We start from the raw sequence: 20,409 nt of genomic DNA on the forward strand, positions 1-20,409 counted from the left end.
TCCTCAGAATCATCAGAAATTGTTTAGCATGTTTATGGACCATCAGGCAAATCTAGTCTTAAAATTCAAACCTACCTAACAAATTCGGGACAGTCTTTCAATCTGGATAAAGTTCACATTTATAAATCCTATAAAATTTAGGGACGAAACGTATGTGATCATTTTCATACACTAACAACATAATTGTAGAATGTTTGATTATTTATTTGGATTTACACAGAATTAGAAACTTTTTTTTTATTGGCTGTAATCCTCTTCTATAGAAATTAGCTGTGATTATTCATGTCTTTTGGTTTATTGTCACTAACCACACTGGCTTGATTATCTTAATCAAACAATATTTCTCCATCATAAGGTGGGCAGAAATGCATTAAAATTGATCCATAGGTGGCGCCGTTATTACATCCGTAAACAGGGCGCTGAAGTGTGACGTCTATATTCTTCTTCTGCGCAGCGAAGTTTGATTACAGTTGAGTTTAACCAGTAGTATAAACAACCAAGCAAAAAAATAAATAAAAATCCAGTATTGATAATTAAGACCTGTTGGTCGAACCAAACCTGAGCTCTTTTCGTTGCTTTGACATGTCAAACTGCGTTTTGGACCACCTTGTTATGATGACCCAACCCAGTACTGCACTGACCCATCTGGAAAGGGTTACCAAGCCGTTTCTAAGAGGCTTCAGCAAACCACAACTGGCGCCATTATCCAGTAATGGAGAAAACATGGAACAGTCGTGAACCTTTTAAGGAACGGCAGGCAAAACCAGTAACCCATCACAAAATAACCCAGAACAAAAACTAAAGAACTGCAGGCCTCAGTTAGGATCAGCAATCATGATTCAACAATAGGAAAAAAATCATCAGTGTGAGGCAAAACCACCTCTAACCAAAAAGAACATGAAGTCCCATCTCACAGTTTCCACGACACGTCTTGGTGAAATTTTCCAAGACATAAAGGAGTAAAACTATCAGCAGTTCAGAAGGAGAATGCTACGTTGACAGTCATCACACGTTCAACGGTGCAGCAAACGGAAAAATGAGCTCCAAACACATGAATGATACAAACAAATGCAACAGAAAAACACTGCAAACAAAAACAGAAGTCCTCCAGACCACTAGGGGGAGTCGACCACCAAATCAAATGGGACTCTCGGTCAAGATTTAACGGGACGTACAGGAAGAAAAAGAGCGTTGTACTTCACGTTTTACTTTTTCAAGCATGCAGTGTTTTACTCCCCCTAGTGGTCTGGAGGATTTCTGTTTTCAAGTTTGCAGTTGTTTTTGCTTTTTGTGGAATTTCCACTTATTTTTTGTTCACAGCATTTTCTGTGTCATTTGATTTTCGAATTTGTTTTGGAGTTACGAGTTGGTTTGCTTTGCATTTCTCGCTTGTCAGCTATCGTATCAACACGTACCAAAATAACTGAAATCAAATATTATCTGTCTTTGATGGGTTTTTTAAACGGGAACGGAAAGAATCCGACAGCCATCTGTCATTTTGACAGATTACACACACCCGACGGCTCGGTGCACTCACACATTTTCAACTTTACACAACATTGCGGAGCTCACTAAAATCAATCAACGTAACAAAAATTCCCATCAGAGAGACGATGGCAGGATTATTCTTCCATAAAAGGGAGTGTTTGCTGGATCAGGCAATGTTCACAGAGTCTTGCCAACTTCTGATCATTTGGTGAAATGTTACCTGATTTCAAAACTTCATCACTGCAGAGAAAATCTGAATGAATTCAACTTAATAATGACACGATGTGGATTATCTGCTCTGCTTGTTGAATAATAACTAAACAGAATGAAAATGAAATGTCAGATTTTAAAAATAACTTTTTTACTGTTGCTCAAATTGACGGACAAACAAAGAAGTTCAGCTTAACACGGTGTTTTTCTGATGGTGTTTTTTGGTTCGTTAAGATACAGATCAAACAAAGAAAGTGGCCTAATCAAAGTCGGATCCAACTCTGACTAAGATACGACCTAAAACTGGTCATTCAAGCTCAAAAAAAGAGACATTTTAGTGAGCCAAAATTCCTCCATGGCGACGTAAACGACTCTGTTGGATCCAATGCTGGACGGCAGTTTAGACAAATCCATTTTTAATTGGCTGTTTCCTTTAGAAAAGCAGCCATTATTTAAGAACAGCTTCTTTTTTATTTTGTCACAACACGGTGAAAACAGATGAAATCAGTTAAGGGGTCAGACATGTTTTCACAGCTCGGCATTTCTCAGTCCCACAGGCGTTGGACGCACTTTGCTCTAAATCCCAAAGCCATGAGCTGCAAGGCTTCTGTCACCTTTCCAAGATGGCTGGCCGGACAAAACGGAGAGCGAGACGCTAAACGGGAAGTTTCAGAAGCAAGAGATGAACACTGCACAGATGAGCGGACCCATCCGCCTCCTTCCTTACATGGCGGCGTCCTCCAGCTGCCATAAGCTCATTCATTCCCCTAAAAGGATGCCGCATTCCCCCCCTCTTGGATTACGAGAGGCGATTCAAAATAATCCCTCTGAGAATAAAATTAAAATAATGGGGAGAGGAAAATCTGGCAGATATTCACAGGCCCTCCAGTATTACTAACTGCCTATGGAATGCCAATTATTTCCAGAGTAAATTCATAACGACACAAACTGCAGCTCCACGCAAAAAGGAGCAGCACAGAAACTTAAAGAGAGAGCACTAATATGACTCCGTATTATTAGAAAAGGAGAAAATTTCAACCAAAACACTCAGAAATGTTTAGATTAATCTCAGGAATTTTCTAGAGAAACTGAAATTTATGATATCCAAAAGTTGAAAAGTTACGACAAAAGGAGAAAAAAAAAAATCTGAAATTCTGAGGTTAGTCTCAGAAACTTTCCATGAAAAATCTTTGAAATTATGAGCTCCAAAAGTTGCTAGAAAAAATTTGAAATTACAATAATCTGAGAAATTTTCTAGAAAAATTGTGGAAATTTCCAAATTTGAAAGGTTGAAAATTTGCTAAAAGAAAATTCAGAAATTTTGAGATTAATTTCACAAATTTTCTAGAAAAAAATTATAAATGTCTGAGTTTGAAAGGTTAAAAATTACTTCAGAAATTTAGAGATTTCACAAATTTTCTAGAAAAAACGTGGACATTTCTGAGTTCAACGGGTCAAAAATCTTCGACTTTGGAAGCTCAGAAAATTTCAGAATGTCAAAAATTTTAAACTTGAAACCATATTTTTTTCTAGAAATCACAACAGAGGAGGAATAAATTTCCTCCTGTTAAGCCCATTTTGGACTTTTTATAAATGTCCTCGCTTTTTCTAGAAAATTTATCAGATTAATCTTAAATTTTCTGAGTCTTTTTGGCGGATATTTACTCTTCTTACTTTTTATATCTACAATGAACCCAATACTCCGTCATAGGAAAAAACAAACACAATCTCAGCGTAAAAGAAAAAAATGATTTCCCAACTCCTCAGGAAACGGATCCTGAATCCAAACTCCAGCTGGATAGTTAAATCCTACAGAAGTGAAACAGAGACCTGCATCGCTGCCCAGCTTGAGCGGAGCAACACGAGTCTCTGCAAGCGATACACCCACAGCGATATTTATTGATACGCATGTCCACGATGAGCGAAAGGCGGGACAGCCTGCTGTTACCTTTAGGCGGGAAGTAGGATTTGCTTTCAGCTTTGTGGGGCCAATCCACCACCAGGTGCCCGTAGCGGCGGAAACTGTTGGTGATTTCCTCTGTGGGGGGAAGAACAAGGAGAAGAAAACGTGAAACGCGATGAGCTTTCTCATACGGCAGTGAAAGCAAGAACTCGATGTGGAGCGAAACGCCACATTGAGAGGGTTGTTTTTCTTTTCCCCCCCTCAGTTCTTGAGGCAAGCAGCCGCTGCATTAAACATGAAATGGGCTGAATCGGGCTGCGGAGACGCCACAGAGCACGTAATGCGCCTTTACTCAGTGGAGCATGCGCTTAAAACATATGAAAGTAAACGGGCCTCTTTTAAGTTAAACAGCTCCGGATGGAAGGTGATGAACTGCAAAAGCACAAAATCTCACAAAGTTATTTTAATATAGTTTCTATTGCAAATATCTAAATACACTTGAAATAAGACAAAACTAACTTATAAGTAACTTTTCAGCAAAATATAGAGGCCTGTTTTAAGTAAATAATTCCTAAAGATGGGAGAAAAAGTTCTAGTTCCACTGGCAGATTATTTCACAATCGTTACCTAGCAACGCCAGACAAGCCTAACCTGTTGCCTAGCAACCCAGTTCTAGTTCCACTGGCAGATTATTTCACTTGTAACAAAACATTTTCACCACATTGTATGCAAGTAATCTGAGAATAGAACTAGTTATTTTTCATCATTTATAAAGAATTATTTACTTAAAATAAACTCCTGTAATTTGCTGAAAAGTTATTTAGCGCCGATTGTACAAATTATGTACCATCATCCATATTGAATATAAAAACAGATTATTGTACCAGGGTCTGTAAGTACAATTGGTAACAACTACAAATTAGAAGTTGATTATTTGACAAAAATTATAAAAATTTTAAAGTGCATAAACCAATTTGAGATGTGGCTCTTATGTAGAAAACTAATGTTGCTGGCATGTGTACACTGCAAAAACACAACATCCTGCCAAGTATTTTCATTTAGTTTTAGTGCAAATCTTCTCAGTACCCTTGAAAAAAGACAAAATAAACCATTTAACAAGATACAGAAGCTTTTTTTTTTTTAGATCAATATTTCTTGAATATTGATAAATTGTACTAGTTACATGTAAAAATGTTTTGTTTTTTTGTATTTTTAACTTGTTTCAGGAGGGTATTTTTTTGCAGTGTAGTGTCAATGTGCCCGCAAATGGAGTTGATAAATGTCAGCGTGACTGTAACAGGCAAAAAGTCAAAACTACAGCGTGTTCTGGGAAGTTTCCAACTGGGAAAAATGAGCAAAATACGCATCAGGGTGAAACTCGCTGCAAAAAAATGAAAATAAAAAGTTAAAAAAAAAAAATTTCCTTTACCTTCGTCTATGTCAGGAGGAAGACCTCCGACGAACACTTTCCTGGAGTAGCGCTCCATCCTCTCGCCGTTCTGACAGCGGGTCGGCGAGTTCAGGCCCGGGGTCAGGGAGGGGTCACCGTGGCCGTCGTCAAGGAAACCATCCTCAAAGGGGAAGAGACAGGAGCGACCTGGACGGGGGGGGGCGGGAAGGTGAAAAGAACAGCAGAAAAGATGGAGAGAGAGAGGAGGAAGGAGAGGAGGAGTGGGGAGGTAAAGAGAGCGTGAAGTCAGAGTGTGAAGAGACGGTGAGTTTTTACTGCAGATTCATGCTAAAGCTCATAAACTACAGCTTTATTTCTAATCAGATCGTTGTGCAGCGTTTCTTTCCACAAAAGTAATCGCAAAAACCAGAGGCATGTAAAGAGAAGCTGTGAATGAATAAAAAAGTTTAAAAATATATATAATTCCTGAGCTAATTTCTAAAATGCTAACCCGTTTTATTTAATTTTCTAGCTGAAAGCAATCTTTGGTTGATTTGACTTTTACATTTAGACATTTAGACTTTGTTGTCATCAATTGTACGTTTAAAATGTCTAATTCTGTTTCACATAAGGACTTTTTGTGGAGAGCAACTGAAGCCAGACATTATTTGCTGCAAAGCTGGAATCCCTGCAGGATGGAAATGTTGCGTCACACAGCAGCTTTTCCTCCACAGAAAGCACATCGAGCCACCGACGAGCCGAACTGGAAGATCCCTTAAGATCATTTCTGATTTTCACATTTTTGGAATCAGTTCAAACAAAAAGATTACAAGATTAAGAGTTTAGTTTGTCATTGTTTCTATTTTAAAGCCGACTCAAAGGGAGGAGATTCGCTCCCCCCCCCTCAGCGCCCAACACAAGATTAATTCAGGCAGAACCGATGACCTTTCACCCCCTTCTTGATTAAAGACACAAGATGGAAAACAAAGCGTCAAAATTAGCATGATTCCATTCAACCACAGCACAGATGAAAGCCACATAGTGACACCACAATTAGACACCCCAAAAACAAATCAGCCTCTGCAAAAAACAACAACAACAAAAAAAAAACATGGCCGGCTCGGGAAGCAGAACACGTTACCTCGTCGGCGGCCATAGCTCCGGCCTGCTTGACAGCGCCATGGAGGGGAGAGAGGGAGGGAAAACATACAGAGACATGGGTATCGTTGAACTAAACCAAACTAGCAACATCGCTAAGCTAACAGTGGCGGGCCGCGCCTAAACGTCGGCAACAGGACAAGAGATCATTACAGCCACGGGGAAGAGGATATGGAAGAGGGTTAGTGCCACTAAAAAAAAATTATTTTAAAAAATTCAGATTTTTATCTCAGAATTCTGAGAAATTTCTCTGAAATCCTGTGATATGAAAATCAAAATTATGAGAAAAAAGTCAAAATTTTGAGGAATATATCAAAATTCTGAATTTTTTTTAGAATTCTTTATTTTAAAAAAAAAAAGATAAATTCTGAGAAAAGCGTCAGAATTCTCTGAAATCTTCTGAGATCAAAAGTTAGAATTCTGAGAAAAGTCAAAAAAAAAATTTTTTTCAGTGGCTCTAGTCCTCTTCGGTATCTCACTAACATCAGATATCGGTATCTGTAGTAACAAAAGTGGCTCGGTGCGTCCCTAGTTACAACAGTATCAAACAAATCCTGTACGATCAAAATTTTTAAATTCATTAAAAATGGCAGGATTGGTCCTCCGTAAACCTGCTGCACCTGCCTTGGCAACAGAGGCGCAGCAGCATTATGCACGGCCGCGCAGCGCCGGTGATTGTGATCTGAGTTTAATGAAGCTGCACTAGCTGCACTTCCTGCTAATCTTCTGTGAATATTCACAAATGAGGCCATAAAGAGGCGTGCTGCTGGTCCGGTTAGTCATTACCACCGCTCTGGTGAAATATTAAGAGCTGGTCGACGGGTCGGGCCAGGTGAGAGTGGAAACTTCCCCACGGTGTATGAATGTGGCCGGCTGATAGTAAGGTACAAGCGGAGAGTTTGAACCAAATGTGACCCCATCATGACCTTTAGCAGTCACATGCCAGATGATTTCATTGCTTTGCCTTGACAATATGAATAAAATTTAAAAAAAATATCAACTGTAACTTCAAATTAGTGTTTTGTAGCTCACTCTGGGTATTCAAATTATCAGTTACACTGTAAAAACACAAAATCTTACCAAGTATTTTAAGTCTAGTTTCTACTGCAAATATATAATCATACTTGAAATGAGACAAAACTTAAAACATGTTTTAAGTAAATAATAAAAAATTACTAGTTCAATTGGCAGATAAATTTACTGATAACATGATAATTCCCCATGTAATAAGTGAAATAATCTGCCGGTGGAACTAAAACTGGGTTGCTGGCGTTGCTAGGTAACAATTGTGAAATAAGTGAAGTCAATGGAATAAGTAATTTTTCATCAATATCAAAATATCAAGGAATTATTTACTTAAAATAAGCTTCTACATCCTGCTGATAAGTTACTTTTAAGTTGATACACTTGAATTAAGACAAAACTAAGATATTTCCAATAGAAATGAGACAAAAAGTAATTGGTAAGGTTTTGTGTTTTTGTAGTGTAACGACTTAATCTGAAGTTGATTGATCTTATTGGTCGACTGACGATTAATTAATGTGCACCAACCATAACATAATCTAAACATAACAGAAATGGTTACATTTTGTGTAATAGTTTTAATTTTGCACGTTTTGGGTTTCTACTGCTTCTAAAAACTGTCCAAACACTTAAAAAAAAAAAAAATCACCCTGATGACTTTTGGCAATAAGTTAATTTTTTTTTTTATGTCTGGAAAATTAGGCGTTTCAAAAACCTTCCAAGTATAAAGTCAAAATCAGCAGGCACTGTTACCTAGCAACCCCAACAGAGTTCCGTTCATCACCTAGTAACAAAAATGGAACTCCAGCACATTTGGTCAGCTGGTTTTACCACTGCATGTGCTTTACAACGGCTGCTGGAATTTTTTTTCTATATATATTTAACCTTTATATGTAAGTGAATGGAACTGACTGGTTTCATGGAAAGAGTCTTTGCTTGTCTTGTTAAAGCACTATACAAGTCTGATGTCATTTAATTGATTTAATTAGAACAAACTCTCATTTTTAACAGCAACCTAATCAGAAAAAGTTAAAAGTGCTCCGTTATTGACTTTTCAAAGCTGTACGGTTGTATAATTCCACATCTCTTTGCCTTTTCACACCGAGTTGAAAATGCAAAGCAGCAGCTTATTTGGGTTTAACGTGGCAAAAGTCCCTAAAACATCCGAAAGGCAGAATTGACCAGAATAAAATCTCATTATCCAAGAGAGACTTTGTGCAAAAATATGTAATGAACATGTTCTGCATCGCCCATGGAGCAATCCTAACCTGTTCAAGAAGACATAACACAGATAAAATCCTGCTGTTTGAACACTGAAGCACAGAAGAAGCTAAATGCCAGCAAACAGCAGGGGGAGCAGATCCTCCTGTACCCCTTAACTCATCGGCCACAATAGCAGACTTGTCTCCTCAAAAACCAATAAGCGCCTTGGCATTGTCAGACCACCGCTATCCGACTGCATTGTCTCTTCTGCCTGGCTAAGTTTTCATTAGAGAAACCTGGGAAGTCTCTGCAGCGTCGCCCTTTCACCGCCTGGCCTCAGCAAAAACAAAGTCGCCTAGCAACCAGGCAGAAACGGAGAGCTGGGAAAGCACTAGATGCCTCAGCGGCGGAGACAATGCAAGCCACGAGGGAGAGGGGTTAGGAATAAGCACAAACTTCAAACTGTGTGCTGCCTGGGAGGGAGAGGGAATCTGGGTGATCCCTCCTGGGTGCCGCGGGTTTGAAGTCAGAGACGAACCGCAGCAACAAAAAACCTCAGAGAGGAGGACCCTCGCCTGCTTTCTTCTTCTCTACGGAAGAAACGAGCGCACCGTCCCCGGAGAGTCTCTCACAGTGTGACGCCTCGGCGCTAACGGGAGGGAATGAAGCAGGAATTCCTAAAAGCTGACGCTGAAGTTCGTCCCCGACACGTTTAGAAGATCTTGAGTGGATAAAAGAGAAAACGGGGCCCAGAAAGCCGAAACCCCAACTGGACAAGCCCAAAGTAGAAACTAGAGCAAAGCTGTCCAAACTTTTCCCCTCGGGGGCCACAACGGAAAAATTTAAACTACTGGAGGGCAACAAAATTCATTAAGTTAAAAAAATAATTATAGAAATTAAACTGGTTTGTGATTTTTTTTCTGCTCAACAATAAGCTTTTTTATTAAAAATCTTATTAAAAGGAAAACAATTTCCACATTTTTCTTGACTTGTGGTCAGGGGCCAACAAAATGCTTTCAAGGGCCACAAATGGCCCCCGGGCCACGCTTTGGACATCCCTAGAGCATTACTAAAATAGGTAATGTTCTACCTCTCACGTAGAAGGTCATCATCCCAAATAAACATGTCGCAATAAGCGATTAATCCCGATAAATTCAAATGAGAAAACGAGGTTGATTGACAGCGCTAAGCCCAGCCTCCTGGTTCTGATTGGTTGCTTTTGCAATAGTAGCTCAGGGAAGATGTGGAGGAAATGGATATTTTCCACAGATTATTTGTCTCATATACTGTGACAAAATAGTGACAATTTTAACAAATAAGTAAAAAGACAAAAAAAATTTAATATAAAAGTTAGTGCAGCTTCAAGGCCTGAACGGCTCCAGCTGCGGTTTGGATCCAGCCGGGTTTCCCTCCTGGCTCTGGTTGGGTCCCAGAGGAGCAAACTAGTTTTACATGTGGGGGTATTTTTGGAGGAGCTATTCCCAGAGTCAAGTGTGGTTCCCACAGCGATCCGAGGTCTGTCCTCTGACGTTTCTGACCGGGGTGTCCAAACTTTTTGTCACGTGGGCCAAAAAATATATAAGTTATCTGCTAAACAATAAACTAAGCTTACAATAATTAAAAGACGACTTTTGTTAAAATTATTGTGTAAATCAATCAACATATCCCCAAAAATTAAAAGAAAGGCATCCAAATTGTCTGTTTTTGGGGGAAAAAATACTAAAAATAAAACTTTCTCAGCTATAAAAAGCGGATTCTTGTCACTTTTTGTATGAAATTTTGATGTATTTAATCTGATTTAAGCAGATTTTCATGCACCAAAGTGAGATTTTGAGTACAAGTCACTAAGTAGATGTGCAAAAACATAATGCAAAACAACAAAAAAATTGTATTTATTGGTAACAAAAACAAAACATCTCCTTCTGCATTAACCACCTCTGCTGGCAGGTGGTAGCAGGGCCACACAAAATCTTTTCAGGGGCCACATTTGGCCCCCGGGCCGTACTTTAAACACCCCTGATTTATGGTGATAGGGAATCCAAAACGCAGGGTAGGCTCTCATTACTCAGTTTGACTTTCACTCAGAATTACCTGTAAAACTAATCAACTAAAACCGAAGAAAAAGTTATTTTCTCACAAAAACAGGACTTACTATTCAGGGGCAATATGTGTTCTGCTCCAGGATGGTGAAAGTTGAGTCCAATCCGTCCTGTTAAAGAAACATAAGAAACTGTTACAATCTTCATTTGATCCTCGATTACGAAAAACGTGCAGAAACGAACCGACATGGAGCGAATTAACCAATCGCAGACAAGAGAAACAGGAAACCCTGGTGTCCCATATCTGATACGCTCACCCAGACAAAAGCAGGTAAAGGGATAGGATCTGACCAGGGACAATGTCCCCGTCTCACATGGACACATCTGTCAGCGCTTTCATGGAAAGCAGCTGGTGTAAGATGTCTAAGCGGAAGACCTTCCTGATTACGCGTCTCTGACGTTACAGTTGGAAAACGGCAAGCAAAAAAACACCTGGAACCTGGTTTAGGAGAGAATCATCCTGCTTGCACTGCTGAGTTTCCACCTCAACATTTACACTCGCAGATGAAATTAGTTGCAACCAGATGAGCATTTATACAACCAGGCATCTTTGCAAAGCAGAAGCGTCGCCTCCTGCACAACAAACAATAATGCAGCAAGTGGTTTCTGGATGAAGCGCTCGTCTTTTCCAGCAGCCATTGTACAGCAGTAAAACCAGATGCCAAATGTGCACGAGAGTTCTCTGTGGGTTGCTAGGCAACGGCGTAGTGCCCGTCAATTGTGACTCAACCTTCGGGAAGCTCATTTTCCAGACATCAGAAAACATTAACTTATTACCACAAACTAAAAAACGTCTGGGTGGTTTTCTAAAAAAGCGCTACGGCTGTTTTTAGAATCAGCTGAGACAGCACAACTGCTTTAAGTTTTTAACTTTTATAGTACCAGGTTTTAATATACTTGTATTTAAAACTATATTACGGCTTCGTCCGCCGTTGTCTGGAGGGGTCTTTAGGTATTTTAAGGACCAAAATGACAATAATTTATATAAGTAACAAAAAAACAACAAAATCAGGCTAAATAAAATTTTTCCAAATCAGTTTCTTTCAATAAAAAACTTTAACAAAAACTGTAGTTGTGTGTCTTTGTTTGGTTAATTTTTGGTTAAAACATGTTTGTTTTTCATTCAAGTCCAGAAATTTTACTCAAGAGTAGAAATACTTCATAATAAAATTACTCAAGTAAAAGTAAAACACTAATTAACGTACAACTTTTCAAAAAAGTCACTCAAGTAAATGTAATTGAGTAAATGTAACTAGTTACTACCAAACTGCAATAATGAAACTTGCAGTTAGAGCTGCCTGACACCAGATGAGCTCCCTGCAGCTCCACCTGCTTCCAGCCCCATAATTCAGGCTAGTGAAGGCAGACAAGCCTCCACCTGCAGCACCGGCTCCTACGAATGCATGGATGTGTCCACACACAAACAGATTGTGTCACAGTTTTTCTGAATCAGAAAGATGTAAACACCGCATGACGAAAACACCACATGATGCGTGTTATTCAACTCCCCAGAAGGCTCTCCAGCCAGCCGATCCCTTCCGGTTTCACCGGCCCGACGTCTGCGGGTCGCACCAGGCCGCTGTCAGAGTTCAACAGCCCCGGGAAGCAGCAGAGCAGAACCACGTATTGGTAAACGTGTGGGTGGTCTGTTTGTTTCAGCTCAAAACATCTGAGCGGCTGGAGAGAATCAGCGCAGGTTGTAAACTTTAACCCAACGCCGCTGCATTCAAAACAGAGACTGCTTTGATCGGGGGAGCGGCGACTGTCCCAACAACACAAGGCTTGCCTTTCTGTCTGCATTAGTCATGTTGGGTGACACAGGGAGACAGTTGCCTTCATGAAGGCTTTAAATAACTCTGGGCTCGTGCCATCTGCTTCCCCTGAGGAGTTGATTGGCTGGGTGGGGGGATGATGCTGCTGCTGCTGCTGCAGTGACATTTCCTCTGTGAGCTATTCTCAACATCTCCAGCAGCGGCGGCTCAAGGGACGCCATCCATGTCCTTGTTGACTCAACAGCTTCCCCGTCAGGCACCCCGTTGGATCCGAGGGTGGCTGTCCTGGTTCTTTTTACTTTTTATTATGCTAAATTTACATTTTTGTACTTCCATTTGGATCTCGACTGATCCAGCCTGCCGTTTTTTGGCATAAAGTTAATGTTTTCTGGTGTCTGGAAAATGAGCCGTTTCAAAAACCTCCGAATTGTAACATCACAAATCAGCAAGGGCCGCCCCGTTACCTAGCAACCCCAGAAGAGTTCCGCCCGTTACCTAGCAACCCAGCTTGAGTTCCAACACACTTGCTGGTTTTACTGCAGTGGGCTTGTCTAGAGATTTCAAGCATTTTGTTGTTGCCTTAGCATCCAGAAACCACTTGCTACATTCTTGTTGATTGAGCAGGCGGCTCTACTGATGCTTTTCAAAGATGGACGGTTGGATTATTGCGCATCTGTTTGCAGCCATTGTCACTTGTAAGTAGCTTTATGAACTACTTCATAGTTGCATAGTTGTGAAGTACTTTGTAACTATGAACTACGTCTTAGTTATGAATCTATGAAATGTTGCAAACTCGCTCCATCAACCAGAAGTTCTCCTGTAGGCCTATAGGGGGAGCCGACCAACAAATCTTATGATACAGTAGCTTCAGTGAAGATCAGACAAACATGGCTGCCATGTGCATAAAAGTGGAAACAGAGCTGTCCAATATATGTTCGTATTCATGTTTTTTAGAGTCCGAAAGCCTAAAATATGCAGGCAAATGTTATCGTCATCAGCAAGTGTCGCTAATAATAGTTAGCCTGGATGAAGGTTAAGCTGGGTGTGAAGGCTCTCTGAAATCCAACCTCATTATGCACATTAAACCGCCCTATTAACATCTCTGAAGGAAAATCCCAGCTGCAGTTACGGGTGTGTCGAGAGCAAGGTGTGGAAATAAATAATAGCTCTGATTAGCAGGAGACAAAAATAAAAACCTCCTGTCAATGCTCTTATGTCAACGCAGAATTGTGCAGCCAAGCCGTCTGAATAAACAAGAATACAGACCGCAAAGAGGCACACAAGCACAAACAATGGGCAAAAAGCATCTTTAAAGCTCAAAATCAACTCAACAAGTCACCTCAAAATAATTACAAGCACACTTAACGGTCTTTAAAAGATTAAAGTAATGCAAAGAAAATTAGATAAATTCCCTAATTGTGCCAGATCAACTGTATATCCAGTTCTCACATTAAAAGCATTCTTACGTATTTTCTAAATAAAAAGAAAGGCTTCCACGAATCCAGCTTAACCTTAGCTTTTAAATGCATTCATGTGTGAAATCTGCATAAACATAATTTCAAACAGACATAAACAAGCCCAGACTTGTTTTAAACTGGAGAAGCTAAGTCATGCTAACAGCAGCTACGGCCAACTCACTGAGCTGAAGCTGTCGCTTTCAACCTTTACTCAGCCAATAAATGCATCATCTTATCTCTGTGAAGTCATTACAGGCAGTTTAAAGTACACAAAATCGTTTCATTCTGTGTTAATTATGTCAGCTGAAAAGTTCAAGGGGTCAAATCCAACCTGTTGATTGAACATTGACCCTTGACCCTTGGGGATGAGGATCCATTTTCTGAATCAAGACGCTCGTTTCCCTGCAGTGAATTTACTTCCAGCGACCCAGTAGTGGAACATCCAGCTGTTACCAAGCGCTACTTAAACAGGTCGTTACTCAAGCGGCTGCTGATGTGCATGAAATTCATGTTTTCCGTTGATCAACAGCCACACCAAGCCAGTGTCGCCGTTTGCTTTTCCCCCCCAACAATTTGCTTAAGTTGTGACTCAGTTCACCCAGAAACACAAGATGTCATGCAGCCCCCCAACTGCAGGTCAAAAATGACAACAATCTGGCCTGTTGATGTAGGTGGATACTTTTAATTTGTGATGAAGGCGAAAATTGTTACCAGCATAATTTTCCTACACAGGAAAATGTAAAGTACAGCACAAAGTATTTGTGTTCTTATAACCGCGTTTATCCAGGGACTTTTACTGAAAAGACAACTTCGCTGCAACTAAATCAGCTTTTATTCTTTTTTAAATGTGGCTTAATTTAAAATATAGCAAGTGTTTTGAAAGAAAGTGACCCAGATCATGTTCTTATTACTGAAAATAAATGTATTCAACCAAAGGAAACTGGAAACAGCAAATATGCTAAATTAAAATAGTAGTAAACTTTTGCCCAAAAAAAAAACTCAGGAATTTTGAGAGCAATCTCAGAATTTAAAATAAATAAATAAATCATATTTTTTAGATTAATATTAGAAATTTGACAAGATTTTTAAGTGTCAAAAATTTCCTTTTGAAAATTGAGATTTTTTAAACTAAATTTTTCTTAAATAAATTTTTTGTCTCCCCAACTTTAAGCTCCTTTCAGAGTGAGATGTTTTCTTGTCACTTTAAATCCAAATAAGACGCCCCAACTCAACGTTTACACTCGCACGTGAAAATGTTCGCAAACAGACGCGCAATTATGCAATCACGCATCTTTGAAAAGCATTAGTAGAGACTCCTGCACAACCAAAACGTTTGTTGTGGTTGTGCAGGTTTCTGGATGGTAAGCCCACTTGTCTTTTCCAGTAGCCATTGAACAGAGCACACAGCAGTAAGACCAGCTGACCAAACATCCTGGAACTTAAGTGGGGTTGCTAGGCAACAGGCCGGGCTTTGCTGGGGTTGCTTGGTAACAGACAGCCCTTGCTAAGTTGTGACGTTACATTGCGAAGGTTTTTGAAATGGCTCATTTTCCAGACATAAAAAAACAAACTTATTGCCAAAAAACGGCTGCGTGTTTTGTTTTTGTTTTTTTATAATCGGGTTGTTTTTAGAAGCAGTTGAGCCCCAAATTAAAGTACAAAAACATGCAAAATGTGAGTTTTGCATAATACATCCTGTTTAACCAAAGACTTTGATAAACTACCTCACTGAAAAAAAACAATCTGCAGCAAACTTAAGGTTACCGTTAAGCTCCTCTTTGGTGACGTGTGAGTGAGAGCAGAGCTACCTGCTCGTTAACGCAGGCAGCTGGGAGACGCAGCGTCACACATCTGCTGACTGGACAGCCTGAGATAAGAGCCGTGTGTGTGTGTGTGTGTGTGTGTGTGTGTGTGTGTGTGTGAGAGGGCTGGAGTTAAAAGGGCTGTTTGTTCCCATATCCACAACCCAAACTGGGAGCTTTCAGAAAGTCTCAAACATCAGATGCAACACAATGCGCCTCTCATCATCAGCACAAGTCGATTCAGAAACACTTTATTTGAAGATGTGTGAATAAGAATAACGTGACGTCGTCGTGAACATGAACGAGTCTTCATGAACGTTTATGACTGCTGTCATAGCAGCTGGCCAGAGTACACAAAAACTGTACCAAAGTAAGAGTAGCACTACTTTGACATATTTTTAATTAAGTAAAAGTAAAAAGTAGTCGTCCAATAAATTACTCTAGTTTTACTCTTTTTAGGTATTTGGTTAAATGTACTATACATTTTCAACCATTTGATATTTAAAAATTACATCACCAGATGGACCAAAATATAAAGTTAAATGGAAATGCTTATATTTTGAGAGAGTAATTTGGATAAGTAACAAAAAAAATAGCAAAATTAGGCTAAAGAAAATGTTTCCAAATAAAAATAAAACCTGCAGGTGTGCGTCTGTGTCTGGTAGATTTCTGATCAAAAAATGTTTTTCATTCAGTGGATAGAAAATACAGAAATTTTATTCAGATAAGAATAGAAATACTTCATAATAAAATTACTCAAGTAAAAGTAAAAAGTACAGCATACTAAAATTACTTCTTTCAAAAAATACACTCAAGTGAATGTAAACGAGTAAATGAAATTAGTTACAACTCAATTCTGACTGTCATGAAGTGTCATTTGGTGAATAATGACATTTTTAGTTCAAAGCTGCATTAAAAGTCAATTAAAACGTCAACTTTGTACTAAACGTGTTATTATCCTTTAGTTTGTGGACACTTCAGTCAAACATTTACAAAGACAGGTGTTATAACATGATTATAACAGAGTGTGGTCAGTATTCAAATACAGCGTTGCCATCGATTGTGAGGCAGACGAAGCCGAACGACTGATTTTTACTCGCATCACAGCTCAGGTGTGTTTTCATCTTTTAAAAACCACCTCTCTCTCTCTCTCTCTCTCTCTCTCTCTCTCTCTCTCTCTCTCTCTCTCTCTCTCTCTCTCTCTCTCTCTCTCTCTCTCTCTCTCTCTCTCTCTCTCTCTCTCTCTCTCTCTCTCTCTCTCTCTCTCTCTCTCTCATTTGCATTAATTGGTTTTGACTGGCGGTCAAAGAGAGAGAAAGAGTCTCTCTCTCTCTCTCTCTCTCTCTCTCTCTCTCTCTCTCTCTCTCTCTCTCTCTCCTCTCCCTCTCTCTCTCTCTCTCTCTCTCTCTCTCTCTCTCTCTCTCTCTCTCTCTCTCTCTCTCTCTCTCTCTCTCTCTCTCTCTCTCTCATTTGCATTAATTGGTTTTGACTGGCGGTCAAAGAGAGAGAAAGAGTCTCTCTCTCTCTCTCTGACTCATAAAACACGAAAGGAAGAGCAGCTATTCCAGGCACAATGAGAAGTATGTGAGAAATGTCAGCGATGGGATGGAGGTGGGTGGTAACCGTTCAGTTAGGAATGTAAAACCGGGTCTGTTGCATTAATTGGTTTTGACTGGCGGTTTCCAGCCTGTGAGCCGTTTCTCTGCTGCAGCAGCAACTCAACCGTAAAGGTTGGAGGAAAGTCTCTGGAAAACTACCAGGATTTCATTACTGGCATTATTAGCTACAACTCAGACCATGATGAGCATGTATGTCATTCATTTTTCTGCTTTAAAGTCAATTTTGAGTAGGCCAAACCCTTTAGATCAACCAACAGAGCTAGATTACGGTTGTTTAATCTGTGGATTAGCTATACATAATCTATACATAGCTAATTACATTAGTACAATTCTTTACATTTCTACAATCACAGATTTTTCCATCAATGTTTCATTACTAACATTGTTCCCAAATCAACTGAAGCCAAAATGTAGTTTCTTTTTATCCTTTTTTTTGCCATTAACCTTCTCAGGTAGAATTGCACTGTTACCATAGTTACCTCAACAAGAAACCTACCAAAATAAAAGCATGGTTAATGGTAGTTAAAATAAACAAAGGTAACTTTACAAAAGGATGCATGTAATTGCAGATTAGTGTGATTTATGGTCAAAATTATATATATGCAGGCCTAAAGATTCACAGAATACGCCAATTTCATCTGTTGAAATTAGGGCTGGACGATGTGTTTTTATCATGATATAAGTGTTTCATACCAGTCGATATCGATGATTATCAGTTTATTTCAATAAAAAAAAACCTATGAAACTTTAACAAAAACTGCAGGTTTTTGTTAAACACAACCACAGTGTCTGGAGAACCTGTGGTTGAAACCGTTTGTTTTTCATTCAGTGGGTAGAAAATACAGAAATTTTACTCAAGTAGAAATACTTTATAATAAAATTACTTAATAGCAAAAACGTGTTTGGTAAAAAGTCTACTCAAGTACCGAGCAACCGATCAAATTAATCATTTAATATTTAAAAATGACATCATCAGACAGACCGAAATATAAAAGTAAGTGGAATTTTTGGTATCCAATGATTTTCTTTCAATAAAAAAAAAACTAACAAAAATGGCAGAATCCAGAAATTTTACTCAAGAGTAGCGAAACTTGATAATAAATTTACTCAAGTAAAACTACAAAGTAAAAATACTAAATGTAACAGGTTAACTGATTATTTCTCACTGAAAATCCAGCTGCCTTTCGGAACAAATGAAGTGATCATTTCCTTAAATCCTATAAAATCGACCAGCTTTACTTTAACAGTATAAATTCTCCACATGAGCCCTGATGTTTCCTGCGTGGTGGAAACCGGGCCCAACTCAAACAGCGAGCGGTTCTGCTAGCAGGGTGGAGGAGCTTCTTCCTGCAGCACCTTCATTCTGCATTATGACAACACAGCGAAGCATGCAGGGAAAACGCCAAGCCTCCCTGGCTTTCCACATATCTCCCTCTGTGTTTGTCGTGCTTCGGCAAACACGGCGGACGCCCTGCGGGACGTTACGACACAGTTCCCGTGAAGCAGATAGCGGGGGCCCCGGAGATCACTCTGTCCTAGCAATATTCACTCAGTGCAGGACTGGAAATAACGCAGCCTGCGAACGGGAAGAACACGCGCACACCCCTCCCACCTTCACTGCTCCATTGTTAGGATGGGAGCGAAACGCCAACCTCACAAGGCCTCATCCTGGGTCGTACAATGGACAGCAGAGCTGGGACAACAATGAGTTCGCCCCAAGACCGAAGACGGATTCTTGTTTTTAGGATGAATCGGTTCAAATATTATTTTTGAAGCTGTAAATAAGCAATATGAGCAATCAAAAGTGTGGAAACAATCATAAAAATCAGCCTGTTCAGCCCTGAGCTTTTCCCATCGGCCACTTAAATTTCAAGATGGCCGCCAAGATGAGTCGTTTAAATAACGATTGAAACAAATGTGACCCATTTCCACGATTGTATGAACTTTATGTCACATGTTTTCTACTTTGCTAATCATGTTCATGCAACTGCAAATCAATAATATCTAGAAAAATCAGAAACTGAGATTTTTCTAGATAAGTTTCCCACCAGATGTCTTGTGTTTAGCAGCTTAGCATTAGCTTCTGCTATTTATCTAGCATTCAGTAGCTTCTGCTAATTTTTGTGTTTAGCAGCTTAGCATTAGCTTCTGCTATTTATCTAGCATTCAGTAGCTTCTGCTAATGTTTGTGGTTAGCAGTTTAGCATTAGCTTCTGCTAATTTTTATTGATGAGCCAATATTCCTGTTTAGTGAATTAGTGGTTAGTGAACCTAACCTGTTGGTTAGCTGCGCCCACCACTGGAAATAGCAACTACTGTCTATTTTAGCGCGACTGCACAGTGGCGCAGTTGGTAGAGCTGTTGCCTTGCAGCAAGAAGGTTCTGGGTTCGATTCCCGGCCCCGGTCTTTCTGCATGGAGTTTGCATGTTCTCCCTGTGCGTGGTGGGTTTTCTCCGGGTACTCCGGTTTCCTCCCACAGTCCAAAAACATGACTGTCAGGTTAATTGGCCTCTCCAAATTGCCCCTAGGTGTGAGTGTGTGTGTGCATGGTTGTGTGTCTCTGTGTTGCCCTGTGACAGACTGGTGACCTGTCCAGGGTGACCCCGCCTCCCGCCCGGAACGTTAGCTGGAGAGGAACCAGCAACCCTCCCAACCCCACTAAGGGACAAGGGTGTAAAGAAAATGGATGGGTGGATGTTTATTTTCAATTCAGTGGGTCCATCTTGGAAAATGTCCACCAGAAACGGGAAACAACAAGAAAAATATATCTGATCCATAAAGTTCTAAATATGAAGTCTACGATGGCGGCCATTTTGAGTTTTTCAAAGCAAACCTTTGGGAACATCTGTGCCAAGCTAGGTTCTTGTATTTTGCTGAAATATACAATTATTTCCTGCAGTAGAAAGATTAAAAAAAGGCTTGAAAATGTTCTACAGCAGATCAGAAAGGAATTATTTTAAATTTTGCAGGGAAGGCTCCATGTCTCAACTGATTAAAAAAGTAATTTTAGTCCATGAAACAAACAAACATGCGACAGCAATAGATGAGTGAATATTTCTAACCTGCAAAATGATTCCTCCATATAATGTCAGCGATGGTCATTGGCGGGCCACCGGCCGGGTGTGGTTTACCTTTGTCATGGTCAGACTTTATCATATCCATTAAGGGATTCTCCAAAGAGTTCAAGTTAAAAGGATCAAAGGGCCGATTCCGGTCCTGGAAAACAGCAAAAACATGCAGACGTCTGGAATTAGTCGTCAAAGTTAGTCATGAAAATGAACGAC

At 39.8% G+C, this 20,409-nt stretch overlaps 1 protein-coding gene across 4 annotated transcripts in view; it reads right to left on the bottom strand.

The window, feature by feature from the left end:
- Positions 1-20,409, bottom strand: part of cpeb3 (cytoplasmic polyadenylation element binding protein 3) — a 49,727-nt gene that overhangs the window by 17,530 nt on the left and 11,788 nt on the right. For 2 of the 4 annotated variants that reach the window (XM_017309092.2, XM_017309093.2), the window contains 5 exons: positions 20,188-20,341; positions 10,528-10,584; positions 6,133-6,159; positions 5,031-5,198; positions 3,647-3,736 (listed from right to left, as the gene is read on the bottom strand). In XM_017309092.2, coding sequence (XP_017164581.1) covers positions 3,647-3,736; positions 5,031-5,198; positions 6,133-6,159; positions 10,528-10,584; positions 20,188-20,341 — 496 coding nt within the window. The remainder of the gene's footprint in view (positions 1-3,646; positions 3,737-5,030; positions 5,199-6,132; positions 6,160-10,527; positions 10,585-20,187; positions 20,342-20,409) is intronic. The other 2 variants (XM_017309094.2, XM_081615992.1) reach the window with 2 other exon arrangements.

Source organism: Poecilia reticulata, chromosome 15 (assembly GCF_904066995.2).
Source record: "Poecilia reticulata chromosome 15, P_reticulata-male-v2, whole genome shotgun sequence".
NCBI classification, from domain to species: domain Eukaryota; kingdom Metazoa; phylum Chordata; class Actinopteri; order Cyprinodontiformes; family Poeciliidae; genus Poecilia; species Poecilia reticulata.